General features: G+C 43.9%; 1 protein-coding gene across 1 annotated transcript in view; it reads right to left on the bottom strand.

The window, feature by feature from the left end:
- ngly1 (N-glycanase 1) overlaps positions 1-20,687 on the bottom strand; it is a 79,953-nt gene that overhangs the window by 46,124 nt on the left and 13,142 nt on the right. The window contains exons 2-3 of the mRNA XM_072509329.1: positions 17,280-17,394; positions 11,641-11,871 (exon numbers count right to left, since the gene is read on the bottom strand). Of these exons, the coding sequence (XP_072365430.1) occupies positions 11,641-11,871; positions 17,280-17,394 (346 nt within the window). The remainder of the gene's footprint in view (positions 1-11,640; positions 11,872-17,279; positions 17,395-20,687) is intronic.

The following is a 20,687-nucleotide window of genomic DNA, read 5'->3' on the forward strand; positions in this document are numbered from 1 at the left end:
CTGCAAGTTAAGGCACACGCAGTGGAGTTTTGTATAACCTCAAGTTTAAAAAGGATATATTGTGGATGACCAGCCAGGGTCATGTGAAACAGTTAAGGTTAGAAGTAACAAAGGCAGGAATGAGGTTTACAGCAGATGAATTGAGACTTGGGTGAAATCGGGTGATCTTAGTGATAGCTTGAATATGGGGTCAGAAGTTTATCTCAGAGTCATGTATGCCAGCAAAACTGTGAACAGGCTGTTTTAGTCTTAGACTTTTGTCAGGGAAAGGGATAGAGTCTGTATCCAGGAAACAGATTTTGGAACACCACCTTCAATTTCCCCAATATTTTACTGGAGGAAATTTTTGCTCATCCATTAATGGATGAGGTAGAGCTGGGTGGTATAATGTCAAAATTAACAATGCTTTTGGATAATATTGCCAAGTAGCAGCATGTAGATGGGAAATAGGAGAGGTCCAAGGATAGATCTTTGGGCAACAAGAGTTGTTACAGGAGCCATTGCAAGTGATTTTCTGGCTATGATTAGATAGATAAGAACAGAACTAGGTGAGCACAGTTCAGCCCAGCAGGACAATGTACAATAGCGGTAGCAGGGTGGGGTGGGACGGGTGGTAGATGGTATGATCAATTATTTCAAAGGCTGCAGACAGATGAAGGAGGAGGAGGTGGGATGGTTCACCTTTGTCACAGTCACATAAGAAGTCATTTGTGACTTTTCTAAGAAATGTTTTCATACTATGGCAGGGTGAAAACCTCATTGCAGGGAGTTAACTATTGAACACTGCTGTACCTGGTTGGCAGGTGCTACCCTCAAGCTACAGGAGAGATAGGCATGCATTTTTGAAGCAACAAGTTCAAAGTCTTGGAGTGAAAAGGGAGTTGGAGATAGGTCATCGGTTGGTTTTGAGGAAAAAAAGTGATGACAAAGATTTAAAGGGAAGAAGGACAATACCCGAGGAGGGAAACCCCATTTTAAAAATACTGGCTAAGCTGGGAGAAGTTGTTTCGTGGAAAGAGGGACGAGAGAGAGCAGGTGGTGGGTTACATTGACAAGGTGAGCTCAGATGGGGCACGAGGATTTTAATTTATTAAGAACCAGCATGGATCTGTAAACGCATGTCGCACTTGGTGAATCTTCATTATGTTTCTGACTAAGTAACCGAGAAGGCTGATGACAGAACTGCAATGGATGTTGTCTATAGGAGTTTTAAAGACGTGTTTGACAAAGTACCACAAAAATGCTGGTTGACAAAAATTAAGACTTGTGGAATGAAGTCTTTTGGGGCAGCACAGTGGCACACTGGTTAGCACTGCTACCTCACAGCGCAAGGGGCCCAGGGTAGATTCTGGCCTTGGGTGACTGTGTGGAATTTGCACATTCTCCCAGTGTCAGCATTGGTTTCCTCCTGGTGCTCCGGTTTCCTCCCACTGTGCAAAGATGTGCAGGCTAGTTGGATTGGCCATTATCAATGCGGGGATAGGGCCTAGGTAGAGTGCTCTTTCGGAGGGTCAGTGCAGACTCAATGGGCTGAATGGCATCCTTCTACATCGTAGGGATTCTAGGAATAAGAGTCAGTGTCAGTTTGGATAAAAATTTGGTTTAAGTACAGAAAAGAGAGGGTTGTGGTAAATGGTTGTTTTTCATACTGGAGAATGGCAGGGAGGGGTCTTCCCCAAGTCAGTGCTAAGATCAATGCTATGTATCAAATGTATATATAAATTACTTGGAATAGATTAAAATTTTAACATTTGTCAACGATGTCAAACTTGGTGTGGCAAAGTGTGAGGATGATATTAATCAACTCCAAAATGACAGATAGGGTAGGGTAGGAGAATGGGCAGACACATGGCAATTGGAAATTAACACAGGAGGTGTGAGGTGATGCATTTTGCATCCGAAGGGATAGAGAGAGGCACAGTTTAAAAAAGCTTTCAGAGACAGAGGGACCTAGAGATGCATATACATTTGATCTTTGCAGGTGGCAAGACATATTCAGAGAGGAATTAGCAAAACATATGGAATCTTGGGCTTTATAAATAGAAGCAGAGTATAAAAAAAGGAAAGTTGTGCTGAACCATTATAATGTTCTGGTTAGACCACAAGAGTTCTGCATCTAGCTCTGATCACCCACACTTTAAGAAAGATGTAAAGGCCCTGGAGAGGATGCAAATGAGATTTACCAGAATGTTTCCAGGGTTGAGGGATTTGAAGCAAAGGAGATTGAGGGGAAATCTGATAGACGTGTATAAGCTTATGACAGGTGTAGATAAGGTAGACAAATAAAAGCTATTTTCCTATTTGCTGATGAACCAGTGACCAGAGGACAGATTGGGCAAGAGATGCAGGGGATGTAAGAAATAAACTTTCTTATGAAGGGGTAGCAATGATCTGGAACGTTCAGCCTGGAAGGGTGTTGGAACCAGAGATGATCAATGATTTCAAAGGAAATTGGATGGACACATGTGGAAAATAAACTTGGAAGGATTGGAATAGACCAGGCAAGTGGAACTGACTGGATTGCTCAGCAGAGCACCAGCATGGACACAATAGGGTCAATGGCCTCCCTCTGGGCCATTATGACTCAGAAGAGATTTACGAGAATGCTACCAGGACTTGATGGTCTGAGTTATAAGGAGAGGCTGGGACTTTTTTCCCTGGAGCGTAGGAGGCTTAGTGGTCTATAAAATAATGAGGGGCATAGATAAGATAGATAGTCAACATCTTTTCCCAAAGATAGAGGGGTCCAGAACTGGAGGGCAGAGGTACAAAAGGGAGATACAAAAGAGACCAGAGGGGAAATGTCTTCACAGAGGGTGGTGAGCATCTGGAATGAGCTGCCAGAGGTAGTGGTAGAGGCAGGTACAATTTTTTCCTTTAAAAAACAGTTACATGGGCAGGGTGGGTATCGAGGGATATGGACCAAATGCAGGCAAGTAGGACTAGCTTAGTGATATAAACTGGGTGGCATGGACAAACTGGGCCAAAGGGCCTGTTCCCATGCTGTAAGCATCTATGACTCTAGGGAGATGAGAGAAACTAGACAAGGGTACAAATTTAGGGCAAGGACAGGAGAATGCTTGGAAGTTTGGCCTTGTGGTCTGATGGAAGAGTGATGAAACAGAGGCAGCTGATTTGTCTTCAAGATAAACAAAGTCCATGAGTTCCTCCCACTTAATTCTGGATGTGAAAATGGAGGAGACAGGGGAGAGGGATTCAAGGAGGTAGTTTACAGTTGAGAAAAGATCTTTGCATTCCACAATGACCCTGGAACAGTGAGCAGTTTTAGCAGACTGAACGGGCAGTGGATGGCGAAGCCAATTTTCTGCCATATCCTTTCAAGACTGCATCCACTAAGGGGTGGAGAAGAGAGCCAGGGGAAATAGCCAAAATGGGAGATACTGATGGATTTTGTTGCTGGGAATTGAACAAAGATGTAGACATGGGCACAGTTGAGCAAATCAGTAGCTGTAGGAATATTGGGGTGAATGAGTGGCCAAAAGCTAGACAGTTGGGATTTTCAAAGTTCAGTTTAAAGTGAATTGGGGGATATTTCTTTCCTCCAGGGAAGCAGAAGAAACTAGTATTGGGGTGTGAAAGAGGAATGAGAGTGGAAAGTGATACAAATAAGTGATAAGATGGCCTTATCTTAGGTTGATATGATGGAACTAGCAAGGCCAATTGAGAAGGCAAGGTCAAGGGGAGGGAATGATTCTGGGTTGGTGGGTTTACACAGAGGGAGATAATTAGGGTGGATAAGAGGGCCGTGAATTGAGAAAACACATCATGAGTTGAGATGGAAGTTGCATTCAGAGGATGAGATGCCATTCAGTGCAGAGGCTGAGGGAGGAAAGCAGGGAAAACATCTGGGTGCAAAATTTTTTATTGTATGCTGAGCCATGAGGGTGCACATATTACAACTCAGACGGTCATGATATATGTGACAGAAATTAATGAGGGAGAGATCAAGTAGGGATTCTCTCTTGTTTGCTGTCTCATCATTTGATGCAAGTGGAGCTTGACAAAAATATCCTTACGACTCAGCTCAGTCAGTAGTGTAGCTACCAAGCCATTCCTGATGATAGACATTGAAGACTCCCATCTAGAGTACAGTCTTTACCCTTGTTAACCTCCGTGTCTCTTCCAAGTGGTATTCAACATGAGAGTATGAAGGAGCACTGATACATCAACTGAGTGAGGGCAGCAAGTGGTAAGCAGCAGGAGGCTGAACTTGAAAGAATCTAGATAGAGGGAGAGGAAATGCTTTCTCTATTCCTTTCTCCCAAGATTTAATTATTTGTTTACTTGTTACCTTTCCTTTTTGAAATTTTCAATTGACCCCAAGGGGATGTGGTGGTGTAGTGGGTGGTGTTGACACTGCCACTGGTTCGAGACACAAAGAAACCCAGAGATCGAAGGTAATGCTCTGTAGATCTGGGTTCAAATCCCATCACTGTAGATGGTGGAATTTGAATTCAATTTTTAAAATCTGGAATTAAACGTTTAATGATGACCATGAAACCATTATCAATTGTCATAAAAGCACATTGAATGCCATGGGGAGATGTTAGATTCTCCCTTGTTGGAGATAGTCACTTCCTGGCACTAATACTTGCTCCTGACCAGCCCAAGCCTGAATGTTATCATTCAGCATCTAAGGATTTGTAAATGGTACCGAACATATCCTCACTTCTGACCTTTTGACAGAGGACAGGGCATTGAAGAAGCAGCAGCGCTGTCTCGGAACTAAGATGATTGACTTCCAACAACCATTTTTCCTTTTGTGCTAGGTATGACTAACCGGTGGAGAGTTTTCCCAGTGACTTTGGTTTTGCTAGGACTCCTTGATGCCACATTCGGGCAAAGGTGGTATGGAGGTCAAGAGCAGTTACTCTCACCTCACCCAGAGTTCAGCTTTGTCCATGTTTGGACTAAGGCTGTAATAAGGTCTGAAGCATAGTAGCTCCGATGGGACCCAAATTGAGCAGGTTATTGCTGTTTAAGTGCTTTTTATAGTGATGACACCTTCCCTTACTTTGCTGAAGATCAAGAGTAGACTAATGGGGTGGTAATTGTTGGGTTGTATTTGTCCTGCTTTGTGGGCAGGACATACATGGGCAATTTTCCACATTGCCAGATAGATGCCAGTGTTGCAGTTGTACTGGAACAGTTTAGCATAGGGCATGGCTAGCTCTGGAGTTCAAGTCTTCAGTACCATTACTGTCGATTTCGGCGGGAGAATCAGCTGGTGAGTCAGTTTCAGCGGGAGCAGTGCGGAAGTGGTTGCTGGGAGGTAAGTCTGTCCTTTAAAAGCACTTGTCTTTGCAGAGGCAGGCCAGTCGATTTCGGCGGGAGAATCAGCTGGTGAGTCAGTTTCAGCGGGGGCAGTGCGGAAGTGGTTGCTGGGAGGTAAGTCTGTCCTTTAAAAGCACTTGTCTTTGCAGGGGCAGGCCAGTCGAATACGGCGGGAGAATCAGCTGGTGAGTCAGTTTCAGCGGGAGCAGTGCGGAAGTGGTTGCTGGGAGGTAAGTCTGTCCTTTAAAAGCACTTGTCTTTGCAGGGGCAGGCCAGTCGATTTCGGCGGGAGAATCAGCTGGTGAGTCAGTTTCAGCGGGAGCAGTGCGGAAGTGGTTGCTGGGAGGTAAGTCTGTCCTTTAAAAGCACTTGTCTTTGCAGGGGCAGGCCAGTCGATTTCTGCGGGAGAATCAGCTGGTGAGTCAGTTTCAGCGGGAGCAGTGCGGAAGTGGTTGCTGGGAGGTAAGTCTGTCCTTTAAAAGCACTTGTCTTTGCAGGGGCAGGCCAGTCGATTTCGGCGGGAGAATCAGCTGGTGAGTCAGTTTCAGCGGGAGCAGTGCGGAAGTGGTTGCTGGGAAGTAAGTCTGTCCTTTAAAAGCACTTGTCTTTGCAGGGGCAGGCCAGTCGATTTCGGCGGGAGAATCAGCTGGTGAGTCAGTTTCAGCGGGAGCAGTGCGGAAGTGGTTGCTGGGAGGTAAGTCTGTCCTTTAAAAGCACTTGTCTTTGCAGGGGCAGGCCAGTCGATTTCGGCGGGAGAATCAGCTGGTGAGTCAGTTTCAGCGGGAGCAGTGCGGAAGTGGTTGCTGGGAGGTAAGTCTGTCCTTTAAAAGCACTTGTCTTTGCAGGGGCAGGCCAGTCGATTTCGGCGGGAGAATCAGCTGGTGAGTCAGTTTCAGCGGGAGCAGTGCGGAAGTGGTTGCTGGGAGGTAAGTCTGTCCTTTAAAAGCACTTGTCTTTGCAGAGGCAGGCCAGTCGATTTTGGCGTGAGAACAGCTGGTGAGTCAGTTTCAGCGGGAGCAGTGCGGAAGTGGTTGCTGGGAGGTAAGTCTGTCCTTTAAAAGCACTTGCCTTTGCAGGGGCAGGCCAGTCGATTTTGGCGGGAGTGGAGCTTGCTGGTTAGTCAATTTCAGCAGGAGCTGAGAAATTTTTTTTTTTTTTTTTTAAATTAGTGTTTTAGGCGGGAACAGGAAGTCGACCCGCGGACGTCTGGGAAGACCCTCACCAATAAATTCTGGTGGAGAGGAAACCCGAGACACTACACGTGTAGTGTCTCCCACCCGCCCTCCTCCTCTAACCTAATAATAAAACCCATTGGTCTGAGGCAAGTACCATATTTTATTATATTATTATTATTTTTTATAAAAAATTAAATTTAGTTGTTAGCCAGATCTTGGTAGAAAGTTAGAGGAATGGCAGGAAAGGGAGTGCAATGTTCCTCCTGCAGGATGTTTGAGGTGAGGGATGCAGTTAGTGACCCTGCTGATTTTACCTGCAGGAAGTGCTGCCATCTCCAGCTCCTCCAAGACCGAGTTAGGGAACTGGAGCTGGAGTTGGAAGAACTTCGGATCATTCGGGAGGCAGAAGGGGTCATAGATAGCAGCTTCAGGGAATTAGTTACACCAAAGATTGGAGATAGGTGGGTAACTGGAAGAGGGACTGGGAAAAAGCAGTCAGTGCAGGGATCCCCTGCGGTCGTTCCCCTGAGAAACAAGTATACCGCTTTGGATACTTGTGGGGGGGATGACTTACCAGGGGTAAGCCATGGGGTACGGGCCTCTGGCACGGAGTCTGTCCCTGTTGCTCAGAAGGGAAGGGGGGAGAGGAGCAGAGCATTAGTAATTGGGGACTCTATAGTCAGGGGCACAGATAGGAGATTTTGTGGGAGTGTGAGAGACTCACGTTTGGTATGTTGCCTCCCAGGTGCAAGGGTACGTGATGTCTCGGATCGTGTTTTCCGGGTCCTTAGGGGGGAGGGGGAGCAGCCCCAAGTCGTGGTCCACATTGGCACTAACGACATAGGTAGGAAAGGGGACAAGGATGTCAGGCAGGCTTTCAGGGAGCTAGGATGGAAGCTCAGAACTAGAAGAAACAGAGTTGTTATCTCTGGGTTGTTGCCCGTGCCACGTGATAGTGAGATGAGGAATAGAGAGAGAGAGAGCATTTAAACACGTGGCTACAGGGATGGTGCAGGCGGGAGGGATTCAGATTTCTGGATAACTGGGGCTCTTTCTGGGGAAGGTGGGACCTCTACAGACAGGATGGTCTACATCTGAACCTGAGGGGCACAAATATCCTGGGGGGGAGATTTGTTAGTGCTCTTTGGGGGGGTTTAAACTAATGCAGCAGGGGCATGGGAACCTGGATTGTAGTTTTAGGGTAAGGGAGAATGAGAGTATAGAGGTCAGGAGCACAGATTTGACGTCGCAGGAGGGGGCCAGTGTTCAGGTAGGTGGTTTGAAGTGTGTCTACTTCAATGCCAGGAGTATACGAAACAAGGTAGGGGAACTGGCAGCATGGGTTGGTACCTGGGACTTCGATGTTGTGGCCATTTCGGAGACATGGATAGAGCAGGGACAGGAATGGATGTTGCAGGTTCCGGGGTTTAGGTGTTTTAGTAAGCTCAGAGAAGGAGGCAAAAGAGGGGGAGGTGTGGCGCTGCTAGTCAAGAGCAGTATTACGGTGGCGGAGAGGATGCTAGATGGGGACTCTTCTTCCGAGGTAGTATGGGCTGAAGTTAGAAACAGGAAAGGAGAGGTCACCCTGTTGGGAGTTTTTTTTATAGGCCTCCTAATAGTTCTAGGGATGTAGAGGAAAGGATGGCGAAGATGATTCTGGATAAGAGCAAAAGTAACAGGGTAGTTATTATGGGAGACTTTAACTTTCCAAATATTGACTGGAAAAGATATAGTTCGAGTACAATAGATGGGTCGTTTTTTGTACAGTGTGTGCAGGAGGGTTTCCTGAAACAATATGTTGACAGGCCAACAAGAGGCGAGGCCACGTTGGATTTGGTTTTGGGTAATGAACCAGGCCAGGTGTTGGATTGAGGTAGGAGAGCACTTTGGGGACAGTGACCACAATTCGGTGACGTTTACGTTAATGATGGAAAGGGATAAGTATACACCGCAGGGCAAGAGTTATAGCTGGGGGAAGGGCAATTATGATGCCATTAGACGTGACTTGGGGGGGGATAAGGTGGAGAAGTGGGCTGCAAGCGTTGGGCACACTGGATAAGTGGGGCTTGTTCAAGGATCAGCTACTGCGTGTTCTTGATAAGTATGTACCGGTCAGACAGGGAGGAAGGCGTCGAGCGAGGGAACCGTGGTTTACCAAGGAAGTGGAATCTCTTGTTAAGAGGAAGAAGGAGGCCTATGTGAAGATGAGGTGTGAAGTTTCGGTTGGGGCGATGGATAGTTACAAGGTAGCGAGGAAGGATCTAAAGAGAGAGCTAAGACGAGCAAGGAGGGGACATGAGAAGTATTTGGCAGGAAGGATCAAGGAAAACCCAAAAGCTTTCTATAGGTATGTCAGGAATAAGCGAATGACTCGGGAAAGAGTAGGACCAGTCAAGGACAGGGATGGGAAATTGTGTGTGGAGTCTGAAGAGATAGGCGAGATACTAAATGAATATTTTTCGTCAGTATTCACTCAGGAAAAAGATAATGTTGTGGAGGAGAATGCTGAGCCCCAGGCTAATAGAATAGATGCCATTGAGGTACGTAGGGAAGAGGTGTTGGCAATTCTGGACAGGCTGAAAATAGATAAGTCCCCGGGACCTGATGGGATTTATCCTAGGATTCTCTGGGAGGCCAGGGAAGAGATTGCTGGACCTTTGGCTTGGATTTTTATGTCATCATTGGCTACAGGAATAGTGCCAGAGGACTGGAGGACAGCAAATGTGGTCCCTTTGTTCAAAAAGGGGAGTAGAGACAACCCCGGCAACTATAGACCGGTGAGCCTCACGTCTGTAGTGGGTAAAGTCTTGGAGGGGATTATAAGAGACAAGATTTATAATCATCTAGATAGGAATAATATGATCAGGGATAGTCAGCATGGCTTTGTGAAGGGTAGGCCATGCCTCACAAACCTTATTGAGTTCTTTGAGAAGGTGATTGAACAGGTAGACGAGGATAGAGCAGTTGATGTGGTGTACATGGATTTCAGCAAAGCGTTTGATAAGGTTCCCCACGGTAGGCTATTGCAAAAAATACAGAGGCTGGGGATTGAGGGTGATTTAGAGATGTGGATCAGAAATTGGCTAGCTGAAAGAAGACAGAGGGTGGTGGTTGATGGGAAATGTTCAGAATGGAGTACAGTCACAAGTGGAGTACCACAAGGATCTGTTCTGGGGCCGTTGCTGTTTGTCATTTTTATCAATGACCTAGAGGAAGGCGCAGAAGGGTGGGTGAGTAAATTTGCAGACGATACTAAAGTCGGTGGTGTTGTCGATAGTGTGGAAGGATGTAGCAGGTTACAGAGGGATATAGATAAGCTGCAGAGCTGGGCTGAGAGGTGGCAAATGGAGTTTAATGTAGAGAAGTGTGAGGTGATTCACTTTGGAAGGAATAACAGGAATGCAGAATATTTGGCTAATGGTAAAGTTCTTGAAAGTGTGGATGAGCAGAGGGATCTAGGTGTCCATGTACATAGATCCCTGAAAGTTGCCACCCAGGTTGATAGGGTTGTGAAGAAGGCCTATGGAGTGTTGGCCTTTATTGGTAGAGGGATTGAGTTCCGGAGTCGGGAGGTCATGTTGCAGCTGTACAGAACTCTGGTACGGCCGCATTTGGAGTATTGCGTACAGTTCTGGTCACCGCATTATAGGAAGGACGTGGAGGCTTTGGAGCGGGTGCAGAGGAGATTTACCAGGATGTTGCCTGGTATGGAGGGAAAATCTTATGAGGAAAGGCTTATGGACTTGAGGTTGTTTTTGTTGGAGAGAAGAAGGTTAAGAGGAGACTTAATAGAAGCATACAAAATGATCAGGGGGTTGGATAGGGTGGACAGTGAGAGCCTTCTCCCGCGGATGGAAATGGCTGGCATGAGGGGACATAACTTTAAACTGAGGGGTAATAGATAGAGGACAGAGGTCAGAGGTAGGTTCTTTACGCAAAGAGTAGTGAGGCCGTGGAATGCCCTACCTGCTACAGTAGTGAACTCGCCAACATTGAGGGCAATTAAAAGTTTATTGGATAAGCATATGGATGATAATGGCATAGTGTAGGTTAGATGGCTTTTGTTTCGGTGCAACATCGTGGGCCGAAGGGCCTGTACTGCGCTGTATTGTTCTATGTTCTATATTACCGTAATGCTGTCAGGACTCAGCCATTGCAGCATACAGTGGTTTCAGCTGTTTCTTGATAGCACCTGGAGCGAATAGAATTGGCTACAGTCTAGCATCTGTGCCTGGAACCTCAGGAGGAAACAGATTGATCATCCATTTGGATTGGCACTTCTGGTTGAAGATGGTTGCAGATGCTTCAGCCTCGTCTTTAGCACTGATGTGCTGAGCTCCTCTGGTATCACGGAGAATGGGGCTATTTCTGGAGCATCCTCCTCTGGTTAGTTGTTTAACTGTCTACCACTATTAACCACTGGGTGTGGCAGAACTTTGATCTGATCTGTTAGGTATGGGATCACTTAGCTGTGTCCATCACATTTGCTTCTGCATTTTTGCATGAAAGTAGTGCAATGCATTTCTATGATATTGAAGTTGCTGAATGACATTGCTGCTTTTAAGGTAGCCCACATTTGACTTCTCATATCGACCTAATAACAAGTTTTAGTCACGTGAAATTGGGTAAAAAGAGCTTTTGTTCTCTAGATCTGCTCTGCATGCTAAAGATTAGCTAAGTAATGGAGTTTTTTTCGCTTCAAGACTTGAGGCAGTCTTCATGAAAATGCCTAACTTTTCTTTGACTAGGTAAAAAAGGCAGAAGACTAATTGAGCTTCATATTATGACTCGTGACCTCTTGTCTACAAATGCGCAGCTTGCCAATTTTAGTGACTTAAGCAAACTAAGAGGGGCATTATTGTGCTTTATCATATCAAAATCCTGTCATTTCAAACATATAATTGAAATGACCGTAATGTCACAACGAGCATGTTCTTTCAAGGGAAGTCATCAAGCACTACAGCCATGGAGTATATGAACTGGAGAGCTCTAGATCAAGTCGTGGCTTTAAAAAAAGTTGCACATGTACACAAGCATATACACACACACAAACAGGCACAACTTTATGGATTATTCAGATGACTTATAAAGCATCCAGTTCTACCATTTTAAATTACGCCATTATTCTGTTCCACCCACCACGATATATTAATTGGTTTAAAAATCTTACCGTAGCCACTGGCCTGAGAGTGGGTGTCTGCCTAGGATATTCATTGAAAAATGGGACTGCACGGAAAGAGGCATCAGAATCGTTTGCCTGTGCAGAAGCTGAAAACGGTTGTGATGCTGGGACAGATTTATTAGTAGTTGTCCTTCGATTTCTTTCAGCAGCAATCAGATCTCTAATTCTTTGCAGCTTTTCTACTGAACCGTTTTTAGGAAATACAAGATGAGTTTCCTCCTGCAGATTTAAAAACAAATCACCACAAATAAAAGTTTAATTGTAACATCTTTTCATAGGAATATAAAAATGGTCTGTGCTGGGACCACAACTTTTCACAATATACTTTAATGATCTGGAAGAAAGTACTGAAGGCACTGTTGCGAAGTTTGCAGATGATACAAAGATCTGTAGAGGGACAGGTAGTATTGAGAAAGCAAGGGGGCTGCAGAAGGACTTGGACAAGCTAGGAGAGTGGGCAATGAAGTGGCAAATGAAATACAATGTGGAAAAGTGTGAGGTTATGCACTTTGGAAGGAGGAATCTAGGCATCGACTATTTTCTAAATGGGAAATGCTTCGGAAAGCAGAAGCACAAAGGGACTTAGGAGTCCTTGTTCACAAATCCCTTAAAGTTAATGTGCAGGTTCAGTCGGCAGTTAAGAAGGCAAATGCAATGTTAGTATTCATGTCAAGAGGGCTAGAATACAAAACCAGGGATGTACTTCTGCGGCTGTACAAGGCTCTGGTCAGACCCCATTTGGAGTATTGTGAGCAGTTTTGAGACCCATATCAAAGGAAGGATGAGCTGGCCTTGGAAAGGGTCCAGAGGAGGTTCACAAGAATGATCCCTGGAATGAAGAACTTGTCGTAGGAGGAACGTTTGAGGACTCTGGGTCTGTACTCGTTGGCGTTTAGAAGGATGAGAGGGGATCTTATTGAAACGCACAAGATACTGCGAGGCCTGGATAGAGTGGACATGGAGAGGATGTTTCCACTTGGAGGAAAAACTAGAACCAGAGGACACCATCTCAGATTAAAGGGACGATCCTTTAAAACCGAGATGAGGAGGAATGTTTTCAGCCAGGGGTGGTGAATCTGTGGAACTCTTTGCCCGCGAAGGTTGTGGAGGCCAATTCCCTGAGTGTCTTTAAGACAGAGATAGATAGGTTCTTGATTAATAAGGGGATCAGGGGCTATGGGGAGAAGGCAGGAGAATTGGGATGAGAAAATATAAGCCATGATTGAATGGCGGAGCAGACCCGATGGGCCAAGTGGTCTAATTCTGCTCCTATGTCTTGTGGTCTGTGGTAGATTTTGTACTCCAGATGCTGGTATATACAATTTAAACAATCTACCAGTTTATCCATACCACCTTCCAAGAGTACACATGCAAACAAAAAGGCTCCATTTCACCCCTTTAAGATTACTCTTTTAAATAAAAACAGGAGTTGCTGCACAGGACATCATTAATCTTTCCAATCCATAAACAGTATTAATTGATTTTGAAATCACTCACTGCTAACAGAGCCTTTTTCTACACATGTTGATTCAGTTATTACAAATTACACTAGAAAACAATGTGCAAAAATAGAAGACAAGGAACACAAATGAAAACTATTGCCAGAATATGGAAGAGAAACAGCTAATACTACTTTCAATCAAAAGTTCTTCAATGATTACATATGGTGTTCAAACCTGGCGAGTTCTAAGCAAAATTCACACATTCTTCTAAATAGACTTGTGTGAATATTGGTTGTAAGAAAGAAAAGCAAGATTTTAAAATCTTTTTTTAAATCCACTGGACTCGGGAGTCCCAAAATGCTGTAGCTTAGTTAGATAAGTTTGTCATTATAATGAGTATATGTAGCACACAATTGTTCAATTGTTTTAGTTATCTATCACAATATGTGGCTGCGCCGCATCAAGTTCTCCTCTACCCTAAGATCACCTAGTTCTTGAATTTGTTCTCCATGTCACTTCATGCCTTCTCTGATCTCACACTATCCCTGATAAGCCCTTGTGCTCCTTGAACCCTTTCCCACTACATTGCTGACCACCCAACTTCCCTTCCTGGTCTCCATGCTCTCGGACTTTGAGTAGTTCAACTACCCCTCCCCCCCCCCCCCCCCCCCCCCCCCCCCAGCTGCTAAATCTATCGCTTTAAAAACCACGATTGCTGCATCGTCTAAAAGCCTGTTGTCAAACCACTGCCCCACCCCCAAGCCAACTTCCTTCCCCAAAGTGCCTGTTCTGATGAATGTAAGGAATTGGTATATATATTGTATTATATGTATCTGGTGCAGCAATGTTATAAAAACCTGGGTTTGAGTCTGTATATATCTGCTGCAGTAATATTTTAAACAATCTTGGGTTTAAAAGACCGAGATCGTGGCTGCAGAAGTTACAATTAAGATCCAAGAATGAGATCACTGTTATTTCAAACCATGCTTATGATTACATGGAGGGGCTAATAGTTTTTTGTTATGATTTCTGAGGAGTGGGTGATTAGAGACACTGTTTAAACTTAAGTAAATAGGTCAAGGGATTTGAGTGGGATAAAGATTATGTAGTAATGGAAGGAGCCAGGTCTGTACAGTCTCGAGCAGGCAGCTTGGAGTTAATTCTCTGGCGATTGAGCTGAACACCAATTGCTGCAGAATGCAGTCAGAGACTCAGCATTAATCTGACAGGATCGCTCTCTTTCTCCCCAAGAAGTCTCTCAAAAAGATATTTCTACCCAAAGATAGTCAAGTACTCCTGTGCTTGCTAACTTTATTTAAATGTGGGTTTTGCTTTATGAAAGAAGGTAGCAGTTAGAAGTTAAAATATTTAATTTTATTGTTAAGCATGGTTTAAGCTATTTTCTGTGCTATTAAAGGTAATTTCACACTGTGTTAGTAATAAAGTTTGTTTTAATATACCATATCCTTATTGTGCATAGAATCACTCCTAGAGCAATGTATACTTTCCTCGCAGTTTTATAAATTTAAAAAAGTGACTGGGATTCCGGTCGGGTATCCTAGCAAATGTTGGGGCCTGGTCCAGGATCATAATACTGTACATATTGTTGCCTCCCATATAAGTGGCCATCCTTCCTGTTTGAAACTCTCCCAATAAAGCTCTCCCTATCACAACCCTGAAATAGCCCAGTGGCACAGTGGTTAGCACTGTTACCTCCCAGCGCCAGGGACCTGGGTTCAATTCCGGATGTGAACATTAGGTGGATTCAAAGAATCCTAACAGTGCAGAAGGAGACCACGCCTCCATCCTATCCCCATAACCCAGTAACCCCACCTAACCTTTTGGACACTAAGGGACAATTTAGCATAGCCAATCCACCTAACCTGCACATCTTTGTATTGTGGGAGGAAACCGGGGGAGCCGGAGGAAACTCACACAGACACAGGGAGAAAGTGCAAACTCCACACACAAGTCATCCGAGGCGGGATCCCTGGAGCTGTGAGGCAGCAATATTAACCACTGTGCTGCCAATGCTAAATTGTTCCTTAGTGTCCACAGGGTTAGGTGGGGTTACTGGGATAAGGTAGGATGTTTGTTCAGAGGGTGGGTGCAGATGTGATGTGCCGAATGGCCTCCTTCTACACTGTAGTGATTCTATAAATCACAAAGTATGGCTTTTCTTCAGAGCCCATTGTCTCATTAGTTGTTCTTGGCTGTCCTTTTTGGCAACTAGAACTACAAACAATTTTTTTTATTCATTCATGTCCATCCCTAATTTCCCTGGTCTCGCTCGTCCATTTCAGAGAGCAGTTAAGAGTCAACCACATTGCTGTAGATCTGGAGTCACATGTAGACTAGACCAGAAAAGGGCGGCAGATTTCCTTCCTTTAAGGACATTAGTTTTTAGGGTTTTTATGACAATTGACAATGGTTTCATGGTCGTCATTAGACCAGATTTTTATTGAATTGGAATATTCCCATTTGGATCCCCAGAGCAATAGCCTGGGTCTCTGGATTACTAGTCCAGTAACAATACCACTACGCCACCACCTTTCTGTCCTTTGGAACACCTTCCACTTATCTTTCATTTTACCCATACGTTTGGCCCGTTTACTCTGACTCATCCTACTGAAACTAGCCTTACCGAAATCCAGAATCTTAACAGCTGTCTCTTGTTTCTTCCTTTCAACACACCGTTGAACTCAATCATATTATGATTGCTGTCTATTAAATATTCATGCACCATTGAGCTGCCACTATATCTGGCTCATTACTCATTATTATTTTCATCATTAAATCTAATAAAGGCATACTCCACAGTTAGTTCAAGGGCATATGTTGCAGAAAGCTATCACAAAAGGCTATGGAGTTTGAACTTGTGCTTTGAGGGGAAAAAAAGATTCCTAAAGTTTAGACAGTCATGAAGTGAATTGATTAGGCAAATTATTCACTTTTATAAAATGGTTCAAGTTAAAAATTAAATAGGATGTCAGGCAAATCTCTTATTAATATATAAAGGATAATGGACTTGAACAAGTTTCAAGGAAAGATTACTGAAGCATATCTTGCAAACATGTCTGGTGTATTTGAGGTATACATTAGGGACAAAATCATGTATTATTGATTTCCTGGACAAGTAATCAAGGAATATGGCACAAAAGTAAGATGGTTAAAATGATCAAAAAGGGAATGGGCAGGGCAGCACGGTGGCACAGTGGCTAGCATTGCTGCCTCACGGCACCGAGGTCTCAGGTTCGATCCTGGCTCTGGGTCACTGTGTGTGTGGAATTTGCACATTCTACCCATGTTTGCGTGGGTTTCGCCCCCACAACTCAAAGATGTGCAGGGTAGGGGGATTGGCCACGCTAAATTGCCCCTTAATTGGAAAAAATAAATTGGGTACACTAAATTAAAAAAACAAAGGGAAATGGGCAGGCCAGAAACTGTTAAAATTGATGTTACCACTTGTAAAACCATACAACAACGCATGCAGAAAGTTCATCATGATAGAGCCTTCCAGTCAACCAGACAGGGCAGCCTTATAATAATCTTTATTAGTGTCACAAGTAGGATTACATTAACACTGCAATGAAGCTACTGTGAAAATCCCCTAGTCACCACACTACGGCGCCTGTTCGTTTGAGGGAGAATTCAGATTGTCCAATTCACCTAACAAACACACGTTTCGGAACTTGTGGGAGGAAAGCGAGCGCACGGAGGAAACCCTTGCAGACACAGGGAGAACATTCAGGCTCCATACAGAGAGTGACCCAAGCCGGGAATCGAACCTGGGTCCCTGGCGCTGTGAAACAACAGTGCTACCACTGTGCTATCCTGCCGCCTCCATTAATAAATGTTCATTTGTGAATAGGCCTAGACTAGTCATGCAAGTCTTATACGGAGAGAAAAATTGAAATTATTACAGGTAGACTCCATTAATTTAAAGTATCCCTTTGTAATCAGTCGAGGTGCTTATCCGAGGCTAGGATTGAAACAGGCTGTTGGGACAAACCTTACTCTGCAAATGTGCCTGAGGTATTTGAGGTAAACAATAGGTACCGAGTGTGGGAAAGTATTCCATATCTCATTAACATCTTTACCTACTCTCACCAAATTATTCTATTGCATCCCTAATAGCTATACTTTAGATATTAGCTTAATATTAATTAAAAGGTATTACTGTACCTCTTGAAATCCCATTTCAAAGAGACACTCGACAGCTCCCTTGACTGGCAGCAGTCTGTTTGAAAATGCATGATTTCCAATCTTAATTGATTTGTACTTGTCTTCACTTGGATTCCTGTTAAAGACAAGAGCATCAAATGACAAAGTACCAAAGGAATGAACAGACATATTCCTCATTTGACAGATGGAAACATGTTTTCTTTTTCCTAAATTCATTAAACAGCACTTATTCTTGATATAGTAGCTGATTTTTCATGGCGTTACTTAGGTTGCAGGGTGTGCAACATGACTGCAATATTTATCTGTTAACCCAGCTTGCCTTTTTAAGGCTACTGCTCAGGTTATGTACTCCCTGTGGGAAAGTTGCAAGGATCTGAAATTAATTAGAAGGCTATTATTATTGATACTTTCTCCTGCTTGGTCATAGTTCGCCTTCTTTCGGTTAAGTTATCTCCATGCTCGAAGAAATAGCAGGAACTATTGCTGCTTTGTCCTGCACATTGTTTATAAGGAATGTTCAATTTTGATTCCTTGATGTTTTTCCTGGAATGTGATGGATGCTACAAACTAGCTCTCCTCTGGTATTGCTCACTGTAAATTGGACAGTGTCATTTTATAAAATGGGATATTGTGTTACAAATATGTTAAGGGCACTGATTTACGTGAGTGTGAAAAATCAAGACATGTCGAGCGGAAACAGCAAACGTTGATTTTTCCCCACAAGAGGAAAGATGGGGCATCCAAAGCTAGAGCTGCCTGGAAGACAAATGTCAGGTATTGAATATAATCAAAAACCAGCCAGAATATAAAGAGTGGGGGGGGGGGGGGGCATTCATAAAGGACCCAAGAAGGGAAAAGATAGATTAAAACAGCAAGTAACAAAATTAACCCAAAAATCTTTTAGCAACATAAAAAATAAAACACAGATAGGACCAGTCAATCTTCTTGTGGATGCAGAGGGCATGACTGAGGCACTCTCAAAAGAAGAAAATGAAGTGAGGGGGGAAAAAAAAGAGAAAAGAAAATGTTGATATGTTGGACAGGATAAAGATAGAAATACTGTGCTAAATAAGATGCCAAAGTTAACAAGCCACCTCCTCCACACAGGAGATACCCTAGGCTGCAGAGAGGAATTAAGATGGAGACTGTGGTGGATTCAAGATCCAGTGTGCAGGCCTCTGAGGTTCAGCCAAATAGAGCTTTATTTAGGAGGCGATAACACTACAGGCCAAGATGTCACATTGCAGGTATGCCCTGCACAAACGGCCGATGACGTCATCCGATGATATCACGCAATCATTCTCTTAAAGTGCCCCTGTTCAGCTACAAGGCTGCTTGTGATGAAACGCTAAAAATAGTGAAAACACATAATTTCTTCCCCCTTTAAATCAAAGGCCCCTGACACAATAAACAGTATAACATCAACAATTAGCAACATGAATAATCAATCAAGAGGCGGCGTTCCGGAGCTTGCTGTTCTCTGTTTGGTTGTCGGTGAACCTCGGGCATCTGCTTTTTAGTACTTGCTCAGGTGTCTTTGGCTTGGTGTGAGCGTCGTCTGTGATTTATGTTAACCGGGGTCGATGTAGTGATCTGAGGTTTTGATCCGTAATTGAAATACTTTTTTCCCCAATCGGTTAGTGTCGTATTCTCAGGAAGGTCCAGCTCATCTCTTGGTACATCTGGATTTGCACTCTTATCGGCCCTGCCTCTGGTCGATTGTTTTTTGTCACTTCAAGCTAGTCCGCAAGCCTTAGCCATATTGCATTGTCTCGGGTTTGTACAATGTAGATCGGTCCAGTCGCTATGGTGGAAAAATTTACTTTTCACTTGTGGTGTAATTTGCCAGAATTTCTTGACCCTGGCAAAAAACACAATGTTTTGCCTTGTTCTCCTGATCCTACTGCTTTTTCTTGACAATTTAGTTTGTTTTGGGTCGTGTTAGCAAATTGAATGCTGTGCGTAGTTGACGTTTAACCATTGGCAACACCGGAGAACCTAGGGTTGTTGAGTGTGCAGTATTCCTGTACGTGACAAGTTTTGACTCAAACGTTTAGACAGTAACAAGTGTTTCATCATCTGTACAAAACATTCTGCCAGACCATTTGTGGTAGGGTGGTGAGGAGTGGACCGGATGTTGAATTTGTTCCCCTTCAAGTAGTTTATGGACTCTTGCGGTATGAACTGCAGTCCATTATCGCTCATTAGTTGTTCAGGGTAATTGAATCTCAAGATTTTACCCACTCTCTCAACTGTTTTCTCCAATGACATTGACTTCATGATGGCAACTTTAGACCATTTTGAGTGAGCATCAACTAGAATGAGAAACATTCGGCCTTCCAATGGCCTGGCGTAATCAACATGTATATGTTGCCAGGCCTCTTCTGGCCATTCCCACAGATGCAACAGGACTAATTGCGGCAGGTTCCACACTTTTGCACAAGTTGAACATATTTCCGCTTTCTCCTCTATTTCGGCATCTAGCTCCAGCCACGAAAAATGCCATCTTCTTCATCCTTACAACAACGGTGACCTTTGTGTAATTGGTTTAATACAAGTTTCTTAATAATGGCAGAATGATGATTCTCCAGAGGCGACAACCAGCCTTTATAGATAACTCAAAAGTCTTTGGGTGGAATATAGCTTTAACTCAGGGTTTTCAGAGTCTTGCCTCGAAGCACCATGTCCACAACCTCTGACATTACTGGATCACTTCAGGTATGCTTCTTCGCCTATCCTGAGGTTACAGGAGTATTATCTACTTGCTCAAAGTAGAAAATATTTCCACACAAATTGCTCATCGACGAACTATTTGGCAAGGGTAGACAGGAGAATCCATCTGTTCCCATGAAGGTTTGACTGATGATATTTGATCTTGTAATGTGTGTGCTGACAAGGGCAATGTCCACTCCTGCATTCTGCTTGCTGCCAGTGTTGGAATCCCGGTATGAGGTCCAAACATCTTTGTTAGTGGATGATGGTTTGTCAATAAAGTGAATTTCTTCCCATTCAGAAATTGGTAGAATCGTTTTATTCCAAAAATGATTCAGAGGACATTTTCTCTACCTGCTCATAACTGGTTTCTGCTTTATTCAAGGTCCTCGACGCAAAGGCTAGCTGCTTCTCTTAACCTGGGGAAACCATCACCCCCAATTCCATAAGATGATGCGTCACATGCCAGTTGTAGGGTACATTTGGATCAATGGGTCAGGACTTCTGACTCGAGTATCGCCACTTTGGCTTGCATGAATGCTCTTTCACATTGATTCCCCCCCATTTCCACTTTTTATTTTGACACAGTGGATTGTGCAATGGCTTTATATTATGGGCAAATCTTCCATAGTAATTTAGTATGCCTAAGAAAGATCCAACTTGGTTGACATTTTGAGGTGTGGGTGCCTAGGCTTT

Source organism: Scyliorhinus torazame, chromosome 6 (assembly GCF_047496885.1).
Source record: "Scyliorhinus torazame isolate Kashiwa2021f chromosome 6, sScyTor2.1, whole genome shotgun sequence".
Taxonomy (NCBI): domain Eukaryota; kingdom Metazoa; phylum Chordata; class Chondrichthyes; order Carcharhiniformes; family Scyliorhinidae; genus Scyliorhinus; species Scyliorhinus torazame.